Source organism: Gadus chalcogrammus, chromosome 18 (assembly GCF_026213295.1).
Source record: "Gadus chalcogrammus isolate NIFS_2021 chromosome 18, NIFS_Gcha_1.0, whole genome shotgun sequence".
Classification (NCBI taxonomy): Eukaryota; Metazoa; Chordata; class Actinopteri; order Gadiformes; family Gadidae; genus Gadus; species Gadus chalcogrammus.
In genome coordinates, this window is record NC_079429.1 from 3910018 (window position 1) to 3925802 (window position 15785).

The 15785-nt window shown below is 46.8% G+C and overlaps 2 protein-coding genes across 2 annotated transcripts in view; both read left to right on the top strand.

The window, feature by feature from the left end:
- Positions 1–15785, top strand: part of LOC130371669 (uncharacterized) — a 201418-nt gene that overhangs the window by 48633 nt on the left and 137000 nt on the right. The window lies entirely within an intron of this gene.
- tbx21 (T-box transcription factor 21) lies at positions 990–13860 on the top strand. Its single transcript, XM_056577520.1, has 6 exons — positions 990–1845; positions 8673–8827; positions 9804–9925; positions 10760–10918; positions 12542–12603; positions 12969–13860. Exons 1-6 carry the CDS (start codon positions 1310–1312, stop codon positions 13858–13860), a joined length of 1926 nt encoding a protein of 641 aa, XP_056433495.1. The 5' UTR covers positions 990–1309.

A 15785-nucleotide genomic window follows, 5' to 3' on the forward strand; every position in this document is an offset into this window, starting at 1 on the left:
GCGTAAACCATCCTCACAGTCAGACCCGTTAGGAGGACGCGTTTCACTTCGTACTTTAATCATCTCTAACGGAATATCTTCTCTTAGTGACCCCTCAGCACAGCGGACGTTTCGTCGGTTAGATTGTTAATCCTTTCCTGTTTATTTCTTTCATTTAAATTCGGCTGATGTTCCAGATCTCTGTTACATTTAAATGTTATTATTATTTGAGGGATATGGTAAAAATATATATTTTAACTATAGTTAATGAGTCAACAATCCACTTTACGAAATTATCTTCATCTAAAGTTCTCAACGTTAGAAAATCAATCAACTATTTATCGATCTTAATCCATATTTATAAAAAAGGATCGTCAAGAAACAACAATTCCATTTAACGGATAATTTGGATGAATGAAGGCCTAAAGGTCTGCTTATTCACTGTTAATTTTAAAATAATGATTATTAATCAAGCTTAGCCTATTCAATATAACTGTAAATCGATCCAATTACTTAATCCGAATTCTTGAGGCATAAAAATTACTTGTTCGGTTAGACAATGAACAATGTTGGAGTCATAACTTCAGACTCATAACTATACAATAAAACCGGTCATAGACTCGCTTCTCTAAAATAATTAATATGGGTCGAAATCCATGGCATAAAAAACATTTTACATGTTTTTAAATTTGCAAAGACCATAAATGATCCAATAGTCGATCAGAATATCTTGTGTTTCACTAATGAATTAGAAACAGTGAATATAATAGAAGTGTTAATTTGGCTGAACACTTTGCAGGCCCGCGTCTCTTAAGTGGCGTTCTAATAAAAGCGCGTCTCTTAATTGGTGGTTCTAATAAAAGCGTGTGCGGGCAACATTGGGACGGGGGTTGGCTCCACGCATAAGCCGGTCGACCTATCAGGCCTGACCTCCCTCTCGGACACGCCCCCAAACATCGCCGACCCCCTCCTGGATGTAAACAGCGCAGGTTCATACCCAGGCTGTCTCCCACCAGCACGTCCGAACCAACACTAAATCAACTAGACATTCAGCTCCAAACGCTCGTGCGTAAAGAGACATTACGACCAGTAAGTAAAGGACCCTCGTGCGTAAAGAGACGTTACGTCCAGAGCTCCCCTGGTTCTCCCGTGCGGTTTAAGGTTTAATTCCTGGGGGTCCGTGTCGTTGATTCAGGAGGATAAAGTTGGCCATCGTCTCGCGGGGCTGCAGATCTTCCAGCGCACGCAATCCCCCGATCGGGTCGCGAACAGAACGGGACCTGCGCGGACCACACATGACCGCGCGCCCCGGCCGCGAGTGGAGCCTCAGATGGGCGGCAGAGGCGCCAGCCTGTACCTCAGCATGTTGAACGGGACGGACGCTCCGACCTTCGGAAAGGACTCCGACTTCAGCCTCCACTTGCACCGCGGCGGGAAGGATCTAGCCGACTTCAAGATGGGTATTCAGGACGCGCGCTTCTACTACCCGGACACGGTGCCCAGCGGCCAGGACTCGCTCGCGCTGCCGTACCACCCGGACCCGAGCGGCGGGGGGGGTTTCGGCGGGCAGCAGGGGCGGCTCTACCCCCAGAGCCTCGCGGGCGGCGGCTGTCCGTTCGGCGGGGTGCGCTCGCCCTCGAGTTATATCCCAGCGAGCACCGACGGGTTCTCGAGCGCCGGTAAAGACGTGTACCCCCCCTCGCCAGAGAATTACCCCGCCTTTCAGCATGGCTACCCCCGCGCGCCCCTGTACCCGGTGCCTGGGCTACAGGTGTGCGGGAAGACACACGCGCTCCTCAATAACTATCCGCTCTGGGCCAAGTTCCACAAGTTCCAGAACGAGATGATCATCACCAAGCAGGGCCGGTAAGAGGCCTTAAGATATAAAAAGCCTTAACCATGTATGCTCCCATTAGTTCTAGTAGCCTAAGTAAATTAAGCAAGTGTGATACCGCTCCACATGTCCGTGATGAGCCCTTTGTTGACTACTAAACATTAACCCTTACTATTTAGATTTGTTCTGTATTCAATGAATACACGCTGTGAGTGACAAACCGACAAGAACGAAAGAGGGGTTAGACAGTCCAATACTCGGGTACAGTACCAGGTCTGAGGCGGTTTCTCTAGAGCAGGACATGTAACTGAAGAACTCCGTACTGATCCCTCTCAGGGGCCCTGAAGAACCTGTCACAATGGGGCCCCGAAGCGGCTGGGGGGGGGGTGGCTTCATGATTCCTCGCCGCCTGCGTCCCACTCCTAAATGCTCGCTGACCGATCAAAAGCGCGTCGACGCGTCTTCCAGGCGCTTCCAGGCGCGTCTCTTATGAAGACCACAAGGCGCGCTGTGGAATAGGACGTGGATGTTTATAATTACAGCTTACTCTGCTTACCACACGGCTCAGGTACCAATCAGGTTTTAAACCTTTACTACAATGTATTTAAATCTTACACCTGAACTCTTTTAAAGGGTTAGTTACAGTTAGACGTAGCGAAAGTCTTGATAGTCCAAAACGGCACAAATGACGCAAAGCTCCGACTCAGAAGGGGATAGAAAAGGCCTGAACGCTTACAGGAGGCAGACCGGTTTCCAACTTGTTTAATTAATTGGGACGGCAGATATAATCATCCAGGGCAATAATCTGTTGTTCTCCCGAGTCGTTTGGTAAAGTTATAAAGGCAGACTTTGAATGGAAGTGAGTGCGTGTGTGTGTTTATTTGCGTTCATGTGGGTGTATATTTGCTGATTAAGTGTGCATGTGCATTCTGAAGGTGTTGTGAGTGTGTGTGTTTGTGCACGCATTCATGTGGGTGTCTGTTTATGTGCATATGCATGATTGCATAGTTGTGTGTGTGTGTGTGTGTGTGTGTGTGTGTGTGTGTGTGTGTGTGTGTGTGTGTGTGTGTGTGTGTGTGTGTGTGTGTGTGTGTGTGTGTGTGTGTGGTCTGTATTTGTTTGTGTGTGTGTGTGTGCGTGTGTGTGTGCATGTGTAAGTGTATCCTTGCTTGTGTGGGTGTGTGTGTGTGTGTGTGTGGGGGGGTTTGTGTGGTCTGTGTGTGTGTGTGTGTGTATGTGTGTGTGTGTGTGTGTGTGTGTGTGTGCGTGTGCGTATGCATGCTTGTGTAGGTGTGTATTTGCATGTGTAGGTGTGTTTGTGTGTGTGTGTGTGTGTGTGTGTGTTTGCGTGCGTTTTATTGTGTGTCTGTGTGTGTAGTTGTGTGTCTGTGTTCAAACAGTGGTGCACAGTGGCTCATGGCTTTTTACAGACTATAATACTCTAAGCTTGAATTCAGGTCATTCAAGGTCACTTAAGATGAGTCTATCTCATAAACTACCGTAAAGAGAAGTAAAACAGTCTTGGAAGGGAGCCCAACAGGTTTTCGTAGCGATAACTTCACAAGATACAGGAAAAAGACGAAGAGCAGAAGGTTTTTGAAGAATCACCACATCCTAATAAGAGGCGGTCTTAACTCTTTGCAAAACCACTAACATTATCTAAACTCTGACATCGTCTCTCCTCTTATCGAAAGCAGACTGTCTGGGAAACACCACATAACAAACAAAATCGAATCTCCATCTGGTGTCCGGTTCACATATCAGATGTGTTGCTTTATATCAGACTTAATACTGAAGTTACATTTCTTCACCATTCGTGTTGAATCCTCTCTAAAGATAAGAGAGATGGTGGAGAAAGATCTGGAGCCTTTCAATCCAGGCCAGAAGGCAGGCTAGTAGGCAGGCAGAGAGAGGGAGAGGGAGAGGGAGAGGGGGAGAGAGAGAGAGAGAGAGGAACAAGAGCGAGAGAGAGGAGACTGGTCAAAAGCTCCAGAATTTTAGATGGCCGTGTGGTGGAGGGCAGCTATACCTGCACCTTTGATGTCCAGACATGGATTTCTTACTTTCTTGTAACTTTCTTCAGCCTTTGCTGGCGTGGAGAGAATGAACCGTGTGAAGGTTCCCCGTCCGCCTGCTTCTGGGTCTTTGAAACCCTCGCCCTCCGAGGCCTGCAGCAAGATGCTGAAATGCCCTTTTCAAGTTCTCCCCCTGAACTTCTTACTGCCATAAAATCAGAGCTGCTGTGTGTGTGTCTCTGTGTGTCTGTGTGTGTGTCTCTGTGTGTGTGTGTGTGTGTGTGTGTGTGTGTGTGTGTGTGTGTGTGTGTGTGTGTGTGTGTGTGTGTGTGTGTGTGTGTGTGTGTGTGTGTGTGTGTGTGTGTGTGTGTGTGTGTGTGTTAATTAATTATAACAATTTAATTATTGAATCAGTTTTTTGGAGTAAGAAATCACCGTCTCTGTTCATGTACATCACGATAAATGAATTATTCAACAATAGGCTGCGTTCTGTTGACATACTTTACATGTTTCATAACATCCACCGTTTAACCTCTTTTTAACCTCTGTATTCAACCGCTTGTTTCGGACATCTGGGATATGTAAAGAAAAAAATATTTGAAGGCTTTAGAGAACTAGTGTAAAGCTTCACCACGCCGTGGCCTCTCTGGTCCAGTGCACCTGACACCGTGAGGGACTCTCACCGGACTCTTCTGGGTTAAGAAACTGAGCTGCTTTATGTCCGCCAAAACCCCCAAGTATCTACAAAGTGAGTTCATTATGTTCTTACTGACAAAATACGCTAAACGAGATAAAATATAATTGGAATGCAAGTGTGTGAGTCAACGTGGGGGGAGGGGGGCTGTGGTTCAGACAAGCCCATAGTGGTTGTCTCAAAACTGAGACTCTGAGTCAACTATTGCCAACTATGCCACTATTGCAGCAAAACTTTATTTTTGTTCGGTTTTGATGCAAATCTCTTAAGTGTAAAACAATATCAAATTGTATGTCCGTTAATGTAATCAGATAATTTTACCCTATTTAAGTATTATTTATTATTATACAATCTGAAACAAATACAGATGCAAAACCTGTTAAACAACAATGATTTGATGGCAGTAAAATAAAAATAAAGGAACATATGTATAAGTAATATAACGATTAACGTAAAACATTTTATTCACAATGTGTTTGCTGACTAAATGTTCCCTATATCTTTAAGATCAGATCGATACTTATTTGGAGTGGCAAGACATAATCTTGATATTTATAGATCTAATCTCTATCTCCTTTTCTCTCACTTTCCCTCCCTTGCTTGGTAAAGCAGAAGTGGGATTATTTGAAGGTTTTGTATGTGTGGCATGCTACTTCCTGTTCAGCTGTTTATTGTGTGTCGTTCTGCGCAGATTAAAACACTGCTAAGAGCTTCAGAGATAACTACACTAATGCTTCCGCTTAGATGTGAGGCTGATCCTGTCCCGTTCTTCGCGGCTGACGGGGGCTCATCGGACGTAGGCGTCTCCAGAGTATCACAGGTGTTTGGTTTGGTTGACTCAGTGGAGAGTAGGTTATATCGGGCTGATATTCGTCGTGTGACATCCACACATGAGATCTGTTATCAGACAGCCTGGACCCAAACTTCCACAATCATTCGAGGGGGGTAAGCGATGCATCAGATAACTAACCCTAACCCTGACTAGCAGACGGGTCCTAAGCCAATAACCTGGCCAGGTGCCAATGAATGATTCAGAAACAGGATCAGTACAGCATGCCTGTGTATGTACCCCTAGAGCTACACCCGCAGAGACAGATTGTACCCCTAGAGCTACACCATCAGAAACAGATTGTACCCCTAGAGCTACACCATCAGAAACAGATTGTACCCCTAGAGCTACACCATCAGAGACAGATTGTACCCCTAGAGCTACACCAGCAGAGACAGATTGTACCCCTAGAGCTACACCAGCAGAGACAGATTGTACCCCTAGAGCTACACCATCAGAAAAAGATTGTACCCCCTTCAGCACAGCCACCAAGACGCCCTGAAAGACCTTCTCCCCCCCTAACTCCTGCCAACTCCCCTTCACCTCTTCCTTCTCCACCTGCTCCACCTCCTCCTACTCTTCCACTGACTCCTCCTCCAGCCCCACTATCGTCACCACCTCCAGCACCAGCTCCGCCCCCACCTCCTCCACCTCTCCTTCCACCCATCGTCCTCTTTCCTTATTCATCCATCCCATCTGTATTGTCCACCTGGGCCTCCATTGATATTTTAAATGTCTCCAATCGTTAATCGTTCTTGTCTGAGAGGGCCCAATACTCCCAAAGCTGGTCTGAGAGGGCCCGAGATCTCCCCATACTGGTCTTAGGGGGGCCAATACTCCAACAGAAGGTCTGAGAGGGTCCAATACTCCTCAAACTGACTGTGTTGCTGCCAGTGTCAGCGTGGGGTTGGTTCTTCCCCGCTGCACGTGCAGAATGCCTACAGGCTCTCGCACACGCCCCCCCCCCCCCCAACCCAGCGGGGGCTGCTAGGTTGGTTTTCTCCCCCCCCCCCACAGGGGGATTTCCTGTAAAGGGCCCTTTTTCAATAAGACCATATCAGGTGTAGGGGTGAAATGATACCTCTCATATTGTGTGGGGGACGGTGATGGAACACTTTTGGTTTCCTTTTGGGTCTGACGGCTGATGTGGAAACAGCTCAGAGGCGGGGGGATCACAGGCAAGGCAGATACCTTCCAGTCTGTGGGGTACCTGGGATGGTAGGACCCCCCCAGTCCTATCATCCTGACAGTCTGGTGGGACCGGGAGGCCATCATTTGCCCAAGCGGGCCTAGGTACGTCCGGACATTAGAACCCAGAACCCGTTTAGAAACTATAATCTACTACAATTACACTTAGGGCATTTAGCAGACACTTTTATCCAAAGCGACTTACAATAAGTGCATTTTTCATAAGAAGTGAAACAATATATCGCTGTCAGTACAGTAAAGATGTTCATAGAACCCAAGGGCAAGTACTAACAATCGCTAGGCTAACCCATTCCCCGTGTACAGCAATGCTAGCAGCTACTGCAGATGTTACATAATTAATAAGTGCAATGTAGATTAAGTGCGTACAATGCTAAGAATCTAATTGTGACCCCAGGAATGGAAAAGCGACCAAATGGTAGATAATCAGGTAGAAAGACTCCCCCCCTAGATTGCTGATCACGGTCATGTCGGTAAATAGGTATTGAAGGCTTTCTTGGGTGGGGATTTAACGACTAATGGCTGGGGGGTCCTGGGGAAAGACAGTGGGGGAGGCAGAGTCTCACAGACGCAGTGAGGACAGGGAGCTGTGAGCGGGCACCCCTTTACAGGTGAAAGTGGCTCTGGGTGAGGGGGGGGGGGGAGCAGGCTACACCTTAATGCCTTTGATATGTGCAATAAAAGTGTTAGCCGCTGTCTCACTGTGCAACGCTCAGTGTGCAGCGTGTCTACAACATCGTCCTCCTGGCTGAACTTATAAATATAAAAACGGATGAATTTGTTAGCACAAACACCAGAGTGTGGGTGTGTGTGCCTTTGAGAGGGTGTGTGTGTGTGTGTTTAATGTGTGCTTGTGTCTGTGTGTGTGCGTGTATGTGTGTGTGTGTGTGTGTGTGTGTGTTAATGTGTGCTTGTGTGTGAGTTAATGTGTGCTTGTGTGTGTGTGTTTGTGTTAATGTGTGCTAATGTATATGTGTGTGTGTGTGTGTATGTGTTTATGTGTGTGTGTGTGTGTATGTGTTTATGTGTGTGTGTGTGTGTGTGTGTGTGTGTGTGTGTGTGTGTGTGTGTGTGTGTGTGTGTGTGTGTGTGTGTGTGTGTTAATGTGTGCTTGTGTGTTTGTGTGTGTGTGCTTATGTGCGTGTTGCTCGTCTGTGTGCCTACTGTGTACGGGGTACGATGTATGATGTGTATGATTGGGCGGAGGAGTGTCTTTACGCTGGGCCCTACTGCCCCCCCCCTGACCCCCGTACTGGGCCCCTGGGAGCCCTGCCCCCCCGGTCACCCCGTCTCGGTAACAGCCCTCGTGGTCAAAATCAGTTCAGCTGAGCTGCTCCCATCAGCCGCCGTGCCTCAGATATAAATGTTTTATTAACAGCTACATTAAATGCGCTCTCTCTCTCTCTCTCTCTCTCTCTCTCTCTCTCTCTCTCTCTCTCTCTCTCTCTCTCTCTCTCTCTCTCTCTCTCTCTCTCTCTCTCTCTCTCTCTCTCTCTCTCTCTCTCTCTCTCTCTCTCTCTCTCTCTCTCTCTCTCTCTCTCTCTCTGCGGCGCTACGTAGAATGAGATGTTTGCATGGAGAGATGTTTCCTTACTCTTGGACATTGGTGCTGAGCTACATGAAAATATAATTATATAAAGCTACTGTGCCCTCTATGTCTTAAAGTAGGCGAATCAAATACACGGCACAACACTTTATTTCATGAGGAACTTATCTTAATATGTCCAATGATTGAGTGAGTTCTCTAACGTTGGTTAATCACACATGATAAACGGATGAATAATTTAACTATTTAACAAGAAAATTCGTATCTAAAACTGGTGGAAAAAAAGATCAGATCTTTGACATTTTCTAGGATTGTTATGATTATCAAGGTCTGATACTATTTTAGCTAACATTTCCGTACCAAGCAGCTGAACGCACGAGCATAGTAGGCCTACAGAAGTTTCGATGTTTCGCAACCTTTGTGTATTAGACCTTTGTGTATCAAAACGGTTGTGTATCAGACCTTTGTGTATCAGAACCGTTGTGTATCAAAACCTTTGTGTCTCAGAACTTTTTTCTATCAGAACCTTTGTGTATCAGAACTGACGGTCGTGCTGTGTGTTGCTGCAGGAGGATGTTCCCCTTCCTGAGTTTCAACCTCAGCGTGCTGGACCCCTCGGCCCACTACAACGTCTACGTGGACGTGGTTCTGGCCGACCAGCACCACTGGAGGTACCAGGGAGGCAAATGGGTCCAGTGCGGCAAAGCAGAAGGAAACATGCCCGGTATGCACCACAACACCGCCCCTCAAAATCTAGCATCTCAATGCGAGACGTCTGTGTTTTTTAACGTTTCTTTGAAAATGTTGTCAATATTCGTAAAATGTCTGTGGAACTCATCCATTAAAATGAAAAGAAACACGTTTACATATGCAAAAAAGGTAAATTCTCTATGCGTCATGTGGTTCTTTACATTTTCATTATGTGTCAACAGTACTTTCACTTAACCCTAACCCTAACCCAAATATCAGTCATTTAAGAGAGATTTTGAGAAAATTATGATTGACAATGGAGCAGGGAGCACTTCTAAAATCAAAGTTAAGTCCACTGCGAAATGAACCATACACCATAACCCCAAATGCTCATATCCCGTTCAACTAAGTTCTGCTCAAACTAGACTAAAGTTGACAGGCATGCTTCTTGATTCAAGAAACAACTGTTCAGTCATCCACCTACGTGACAAAACACCTCTGTTGTGGGTTGAACCGGAAGATAACGTTATATGAAATATTAACCCCAGATGGAATAATCGGGGGTGTAGGTTTATCTTTGTGGTAAACGTCAGAGGCTGTCTCTGTGCTCGATTATGCCTCGACTGTTTTTAGTGGTACATGAGGAAACACACCTTTAGTGAATTTAACAAAATTCTGCATTCATGTGGGAGGATAATCACGTTCTCGGGTAAATGGTTCTCTGCCCCCTGAAGCATCCACTATCAAAGCAGTTAAAAACAAACACATTGTTTATTTATTTTGCCCCTACATAAACAGATACAACAATATTAAAATATAATCAATATAAATAAATTCATATTTTGTATTGACAAAGTGTGTGTGTTTTACATTTTTCACTCGGCCATCAAGGAATGATTAATTCACATAAAGTATAATTATTATTACTGCAGTGCTGAATGAGTATTTACCCTCCTGCCAGACAGAGCTTCTTTATTCCCAGCTCTTGACCAGCCTTGATGTGTCAACAGGAAACAGGATATACATGCATCCCGATTCCCCCAACACAGGAGCCCATTGGATGAGGCAGGAAGTGTCGTTTGGCAAGCTGAAGCTCACCAACAATAAGGGCGGGACTAATAACACGGCACAGGTGATTCACCCTTTCAACTGTTCTGCGCTTCCTTCCAGAACATTCTCCCGCCCGTTTCATCCTCTGAACTTTATGGAAGAGTCACGTACTAGTTCAGTTTTTTGGTGTAATTTTAGCAATTCTATTTCTAACCTATTTTTCTCCTCGTTTATTATCATTACACATTTAGTTTATTTTTTTTTACTTTGTTTATTGGATTTTCGACCAGACCAGAATTTTCACAATTATTGTTATTTCGTGTTACAAGTGTTTGAATATTATATTTATGTATATTATATTTGATTCCATATTTATTACAACTTTCAATTGAGTAATATATAAATGAAAGTAATCTGGGAGTGGTAAATACACAAAAAAATATGTATACGCAATTTAATTTGAAAGAAAATGGGAACCACAGTTCATAGTTAAGAAACACAGATAAGAATTAAGAACAGGTTGAGAAAAACAGTTAAGAATTAAGTACAGTTAAGAACATCATAAGAACACAGTAAGAAACACAAAGCTAGCTAAATTCAGTCAGAACATTACACAATAACACGTTAAGTTGTGTTATGTTTTTTTTAATATGATTCATTCATGTCATAATTATATGCTATATAAATATAATTATAACCCTATATATATATGCTATATATGTATCTATCATATAGATATATATATTGATATATATCAATAGATATAAATCTGTCCATATCGATAACATCCGTCCTTACCCTCGTGTTCCCCTTATAACCGTTCCACCTCCTGCTCACTCCTCCTCCACCTCCTCCTCACTCCTCCTCCACCTCCTGCTCACTCCTCCTCCTCCACCTCCTCCTGCTCCGTCTCCAGATGATCGTGCTGCAGTCACTGCACAAGTACCAGCCGCGGCTCCATGTGGTGGAGGTGAAGGAGGACGGTTCAGAGGACCCCTTCCTGAGCTCCAAGACCCAGACCTTCGTGTTCCCTGAGAGCCAGTTCATCGCCGTCACGGCCTATCAGAACGCAGATGTGAGTCCCCCCCCTCTCTCCAAAATGACTTGTTGTTATGGTTACAATGTTACCCTGGAGTATAATTTAATTAGTTAAGTTACAATGATAATTATAATGGGGTTATCATTATTGTTGATATTCATCGACTTTTAAGTTATTATAATCATGAAACTACACACGGCCCAGGATAATATATTTGGTGCATAATTGATCATTTATAATTTACACGTTTATTATATATTTTAATGGAGCGTGTGTGTGTTTACTTAAATTAATTTTTGTTAATTTGTGTTAATTTGTGGACCTTAATATTCAGCATTAGTCGTTAAATTGAAGAAACACCACACCCACAACAACAACAACCTCAAGGGAAGAGGTCCAGATGAACAGAGCCATTTGAGCCTCCTCACTGTGGCCTCTGGGTCCTCACACACACAGATGCATAGTAGATGTGTGTGGGGAAGTCTAAATGCAGCAGAGGGGACAGGGGGTGTACAGCGTGCTGACGGAGGTCATGTTACCTCACTTGACTCCCCGCGCTGGCCAGATGAGACGTAGCGTAGCTCCAACACCTGTTGAAACATATTGTTTCACACCGACACACACACGCACCAAACCACCTACGCACACACACAGACACCATTTTGATTTGATATTTGTGGATCGCCCCCCGAGAACAGAAGGTTGAGATGACATAATTAGTATCAGCTGTATTGTACGTATATATTCACAAATCTCTCTCTCTCTCTCTCTCTCTCTCTCTCTCTCTCTCTCTCTCTCTCTCTCTCTCTCTCTCTCTCTCTCTCGATAGATAGATAGATAGATAGATAGATAGATAGATAGATAGATAGATAGATAGATAGATAGATAGATAGATAGATAGATAGATAGATAGATAGATAGATAGATAGATAGATAGATAGATAGATAGATAGATAGATAGATAGATAGATAGATAGAGATATATATATAGAGATATATATATATAGTTTTGTTTATAGTTTCGTGGACAGTCTCCTTTGATTAAATGTGCTGGAAATTAGCCAAATAGGCTAAAGCTGCTCCTTTTACTGTACTGTTAATCAAAGGGGACTGTCCACGAAACTATCAAATACAATAAACGGTATATATCATGTGTATATATATATATATATATATATATATATATATATATATATATATATATTTAGAACATGGCTGTCCTTAAAACGGACAGCCATGTTTTAAGGTGTGCTGTAAAGAAGAGTATGAATATATACTCCACTTTTACAGCACTTATGCTTATACTGTATATATTTAAATAACAATATTTATTATTTATTATCTTTCCTTTATTTATGTATACCACAATTGATATACCTTTTATATATTTAAATAAATATTTCTATATCTCTCTTGCTCTCTTTATGTGCATAATAACAATATTTATTATTTATTATCTTTCCTTTATTATGTATACCACAATTTATATACCTTTATACATATATAATATATATATTTTATATATATACCATATATATATATATACAATTAAATATACTGTATATATTTTTTCATTAATATTTATTATAATAAATAGATATCTATATTTATATTTTATATTATGTTCATATTTATATCTATGTCTATCCCCCTCCCCAGATCACCCAGCTGAAGATAGACAACAACCCGTTCGCCAAAGGATTCCGTGACAACTACGATACGTAAGTACAGCAGAATACGCCTCGAGCTAGTCCTGTGGTCCGCTCAGAGCGATGAGCTCACCCTGCGGCTTCATCCACACCGTGTAAGCGCTGCCGCAGTCGCCCGGGCATCGCCTGACTGCGGGACCGACGGCAGCAGCTGTGTTAGTAACCCGCGTTGGTGCGGCTCTTCGCTTGGCGCGAAGAAGCCACGAGTCGAGGGACTGCTGGTTGCTCACTACATCGGTCTGAGGTTGACAACAGGAAATAACACCTACTTCTTCCTCTTCCCCTTCTCACACGCTCTGCAACCCTCTCCTCCCCCCTCTTCCTCTCCCCCCCTCCTCCCCCCACTCTCCCCCCCCCCCCCCACACCCCCTGCCCAGGCCCTACGCCCCCCTGGACAGCGAGCGCCTCACCCCCTCCCCCCTCGGCGAGAGCCAGCAGCTGTTGCCCGGGACCTGCTACCCCCAGGCCTACCTCTCGGACCAGTACATGAGCCCCCCCCAGGCTCGCCTCTACGGCCGCGAGCCGCTCGGCATGGGCCAGCAGCCCAAGGACCCCTCCCCCGGCCCCCACGGCCGCACCTGGTACCTGTCCCCCCAGCAGAACATGGCCCCCGGCCGCCTGGACTTCCCCTCCTCCTACGAGACGGACTTCACCGGCAACGGCTTCTACAAGTCCTTCCCCCTGCAGACGCCGGCCCCCCACCACCCCCACCACCACCACCACCACCACCCGGCGCTGGGCTACTACCCCGACCACACCTTCGCCTCCCCGGGCGTGGCCGTCTCCGGGGGCTCCCCGGGGGGCTGGTCCGCCGGCCGGCCCTCCTCGCAGTACCTCAGCCCCCACAGTAAGCCCCCCCCCAGCCTGGGCTGGTTCCGGCCCGTGTCCTCCTCCTCCGCCTCCTCTAACTCCTCCTCCTCCACGTCGCCCGGCGGCGCCCGGCTGCCCCCCTCGGGCCCCGCCCTCCTGGAACCCCTCCCCCGGGGGCCCGGCCCTCAGGAGAAGGCCAAGGAGGGGGGCGGCGGGGGGCTGCCGGGCGAGGACCCCTGGCTGGAGCCCCACTCGGTGAAGTCGGTGGACTCGGCCGACTCGGGGCTGTTCGAGGGGGGCGGGGCCGAGAGCAAGAAGAGGCGGGTCTCGCCGTACGCGTCCAGCACGGAGAACTCGCCGCCCATGCGCGGCGGCGGCGGTGGCGGCGGCGGCGGCGGAGAGGCCTGCGAGAAGGATGGCGCCGGTGACGCCGGGTACTTCGGCTTCTACTCCCACTGACGGCCGGGACCGCATCACGACGCCAACGCCAGCCCCGCGACGCCAACGCCAGCCCCGGGACGCACGCAGGGTCGACCCCGGAGAGACACACACAGAGGGACCTCTGAGACACACAGAGGGACCTCTGAGACACACACAGGGACCTCTGAGACACACACAGGGACCTCTGAGACACACGCCGTCACCTTCAACACACAACCTGTCCCCTCCGAGACACACAGATTCAGATACACAACTCTGAGAGAAACACAGTCACTCCCAGGATGCACACAGGCGCTAGACGAGATGCAAACCTTCAACCCAGAGACGAACAGAGTCAACTGCATCGTCACCTCCGAGACAAACAGAGTCAGCTCCGAGACTTCACTGGTCAGCTCCGAGACAAACAGAGTCCCTTCCGAGACAAACACCTTCCCCTCCGAGACACAGATACCCTTAAAGTGTAATTCCGGGGAAAATTGAACCCAGGGTCTTTCTCGGCATGAAAACCCATAAAATAAGCCCTCCAGACACATTTTGTCGTTGATGATCAAGCATTACTTACCCAAAGTTGCCAGAGCAATGTAACAACCCAAATTACTTCCATGTTATCGCCTAGGAGCCCCGCGAACGCTTCCAAATCGGCATTTCTTAACCACTAATATTGCTGTATATGGCTGTTACATTGCTCCAGTCAACTTTGGGCAAGCTCTATACTCGATTATCAACGAAACCCATAAAACCTTATTTTATGGGTTTCCATGCCGAATTTCTTTGCCGGAATTACACTCTAAGTCCCTCCCACCTCCTCCTGAGTTAATTAAGTAGTAAATCTTCTGCCAGGGTGGGCCAAATTTCAAAATCTTTCCGCGTGTTCAGTGAGGTTGCATCAAGGGGCCGTTTATCCGACGACAGAATGTCCAAAGTGTGGTGATGGAAATTGGCCGCTCAACTGATTCTAAAGCACAGGACTTCATGCGAGGTGACACTCCCGAGCTGTGAGGGTCCGGGGAGGTTAGCATCAGGGCTGATGGTGAACCACCAGGCCCCCTCGGGCCCCGCAAACACCTGACAGACATGCAGGAGAAACATCTGCACACCTGCTAGCTGACGGGCCCCTGCAGGGATGTTTATATGTATCACTGTCTCTTCAGCTCTCCCCGTCTCTCTCTCTCTCTCTCTCCTCCTTTTCTCTTGGGTTATCTCTGTCTCTTCACCGACCAGCCACACGTTCATCCGTTTGGCTACGGAGGTGCTATTTATGAAGCCCGGCGGTACAACCGGATCTAAAGGCAATAAAGTCCACAAGGAGCTCAAGCTTCCTCATTCAAAGTGTCATTCCTCATCAACAAAATTAACAAAGAATTAGATGCTTCATTTCCCAAAGGCAGCGTACAGAGAGATTCTAACTTAGCCTCCTATTCGATCAAATAGACTCGGGTTACGAAGGTGACCGTAGCACTTCAAAGAATCACCAGTGGGTTCACCAGAGCTTTGTTTGTGGTTCTGTTCCTTTTGTTCTCCTTGTGTCCCCCGTCCTAAATCCCCTCTGCGTCCATGGGTTAGGCCCTGTCTCAGGCCTCCTCAGCCTCCTCCAGTCTCCTCTCGGGCCTCCTCCAGCCTCCTCTCGGGCCTCCTCAGCCTCCTCAGTCCCGTCTAGCCCTTGTCTAGCGCTCACCCTGCATCTGCGTCGATTTGAATCCACACCTGTCTGGAGACGTGGCACCGGGGGGCCAACAGGGGGTCACGTAGCGTGGTTTAGTGTGAGCAGGTAGACAGGCCACCTGGCCCTGACGTGCTGTCACGCAGGCCGCAAAGGAAACCTAAGGTGGTCAGACACTCGCTCGAGTCTCTCACGTAACGCGGTTGTTTGACAGAATCCTGTTGTTCCAAGCCGGGGGGGGGACCTCAACGAATCGGAGGGAGCCAGACACAATCAGGCGCTT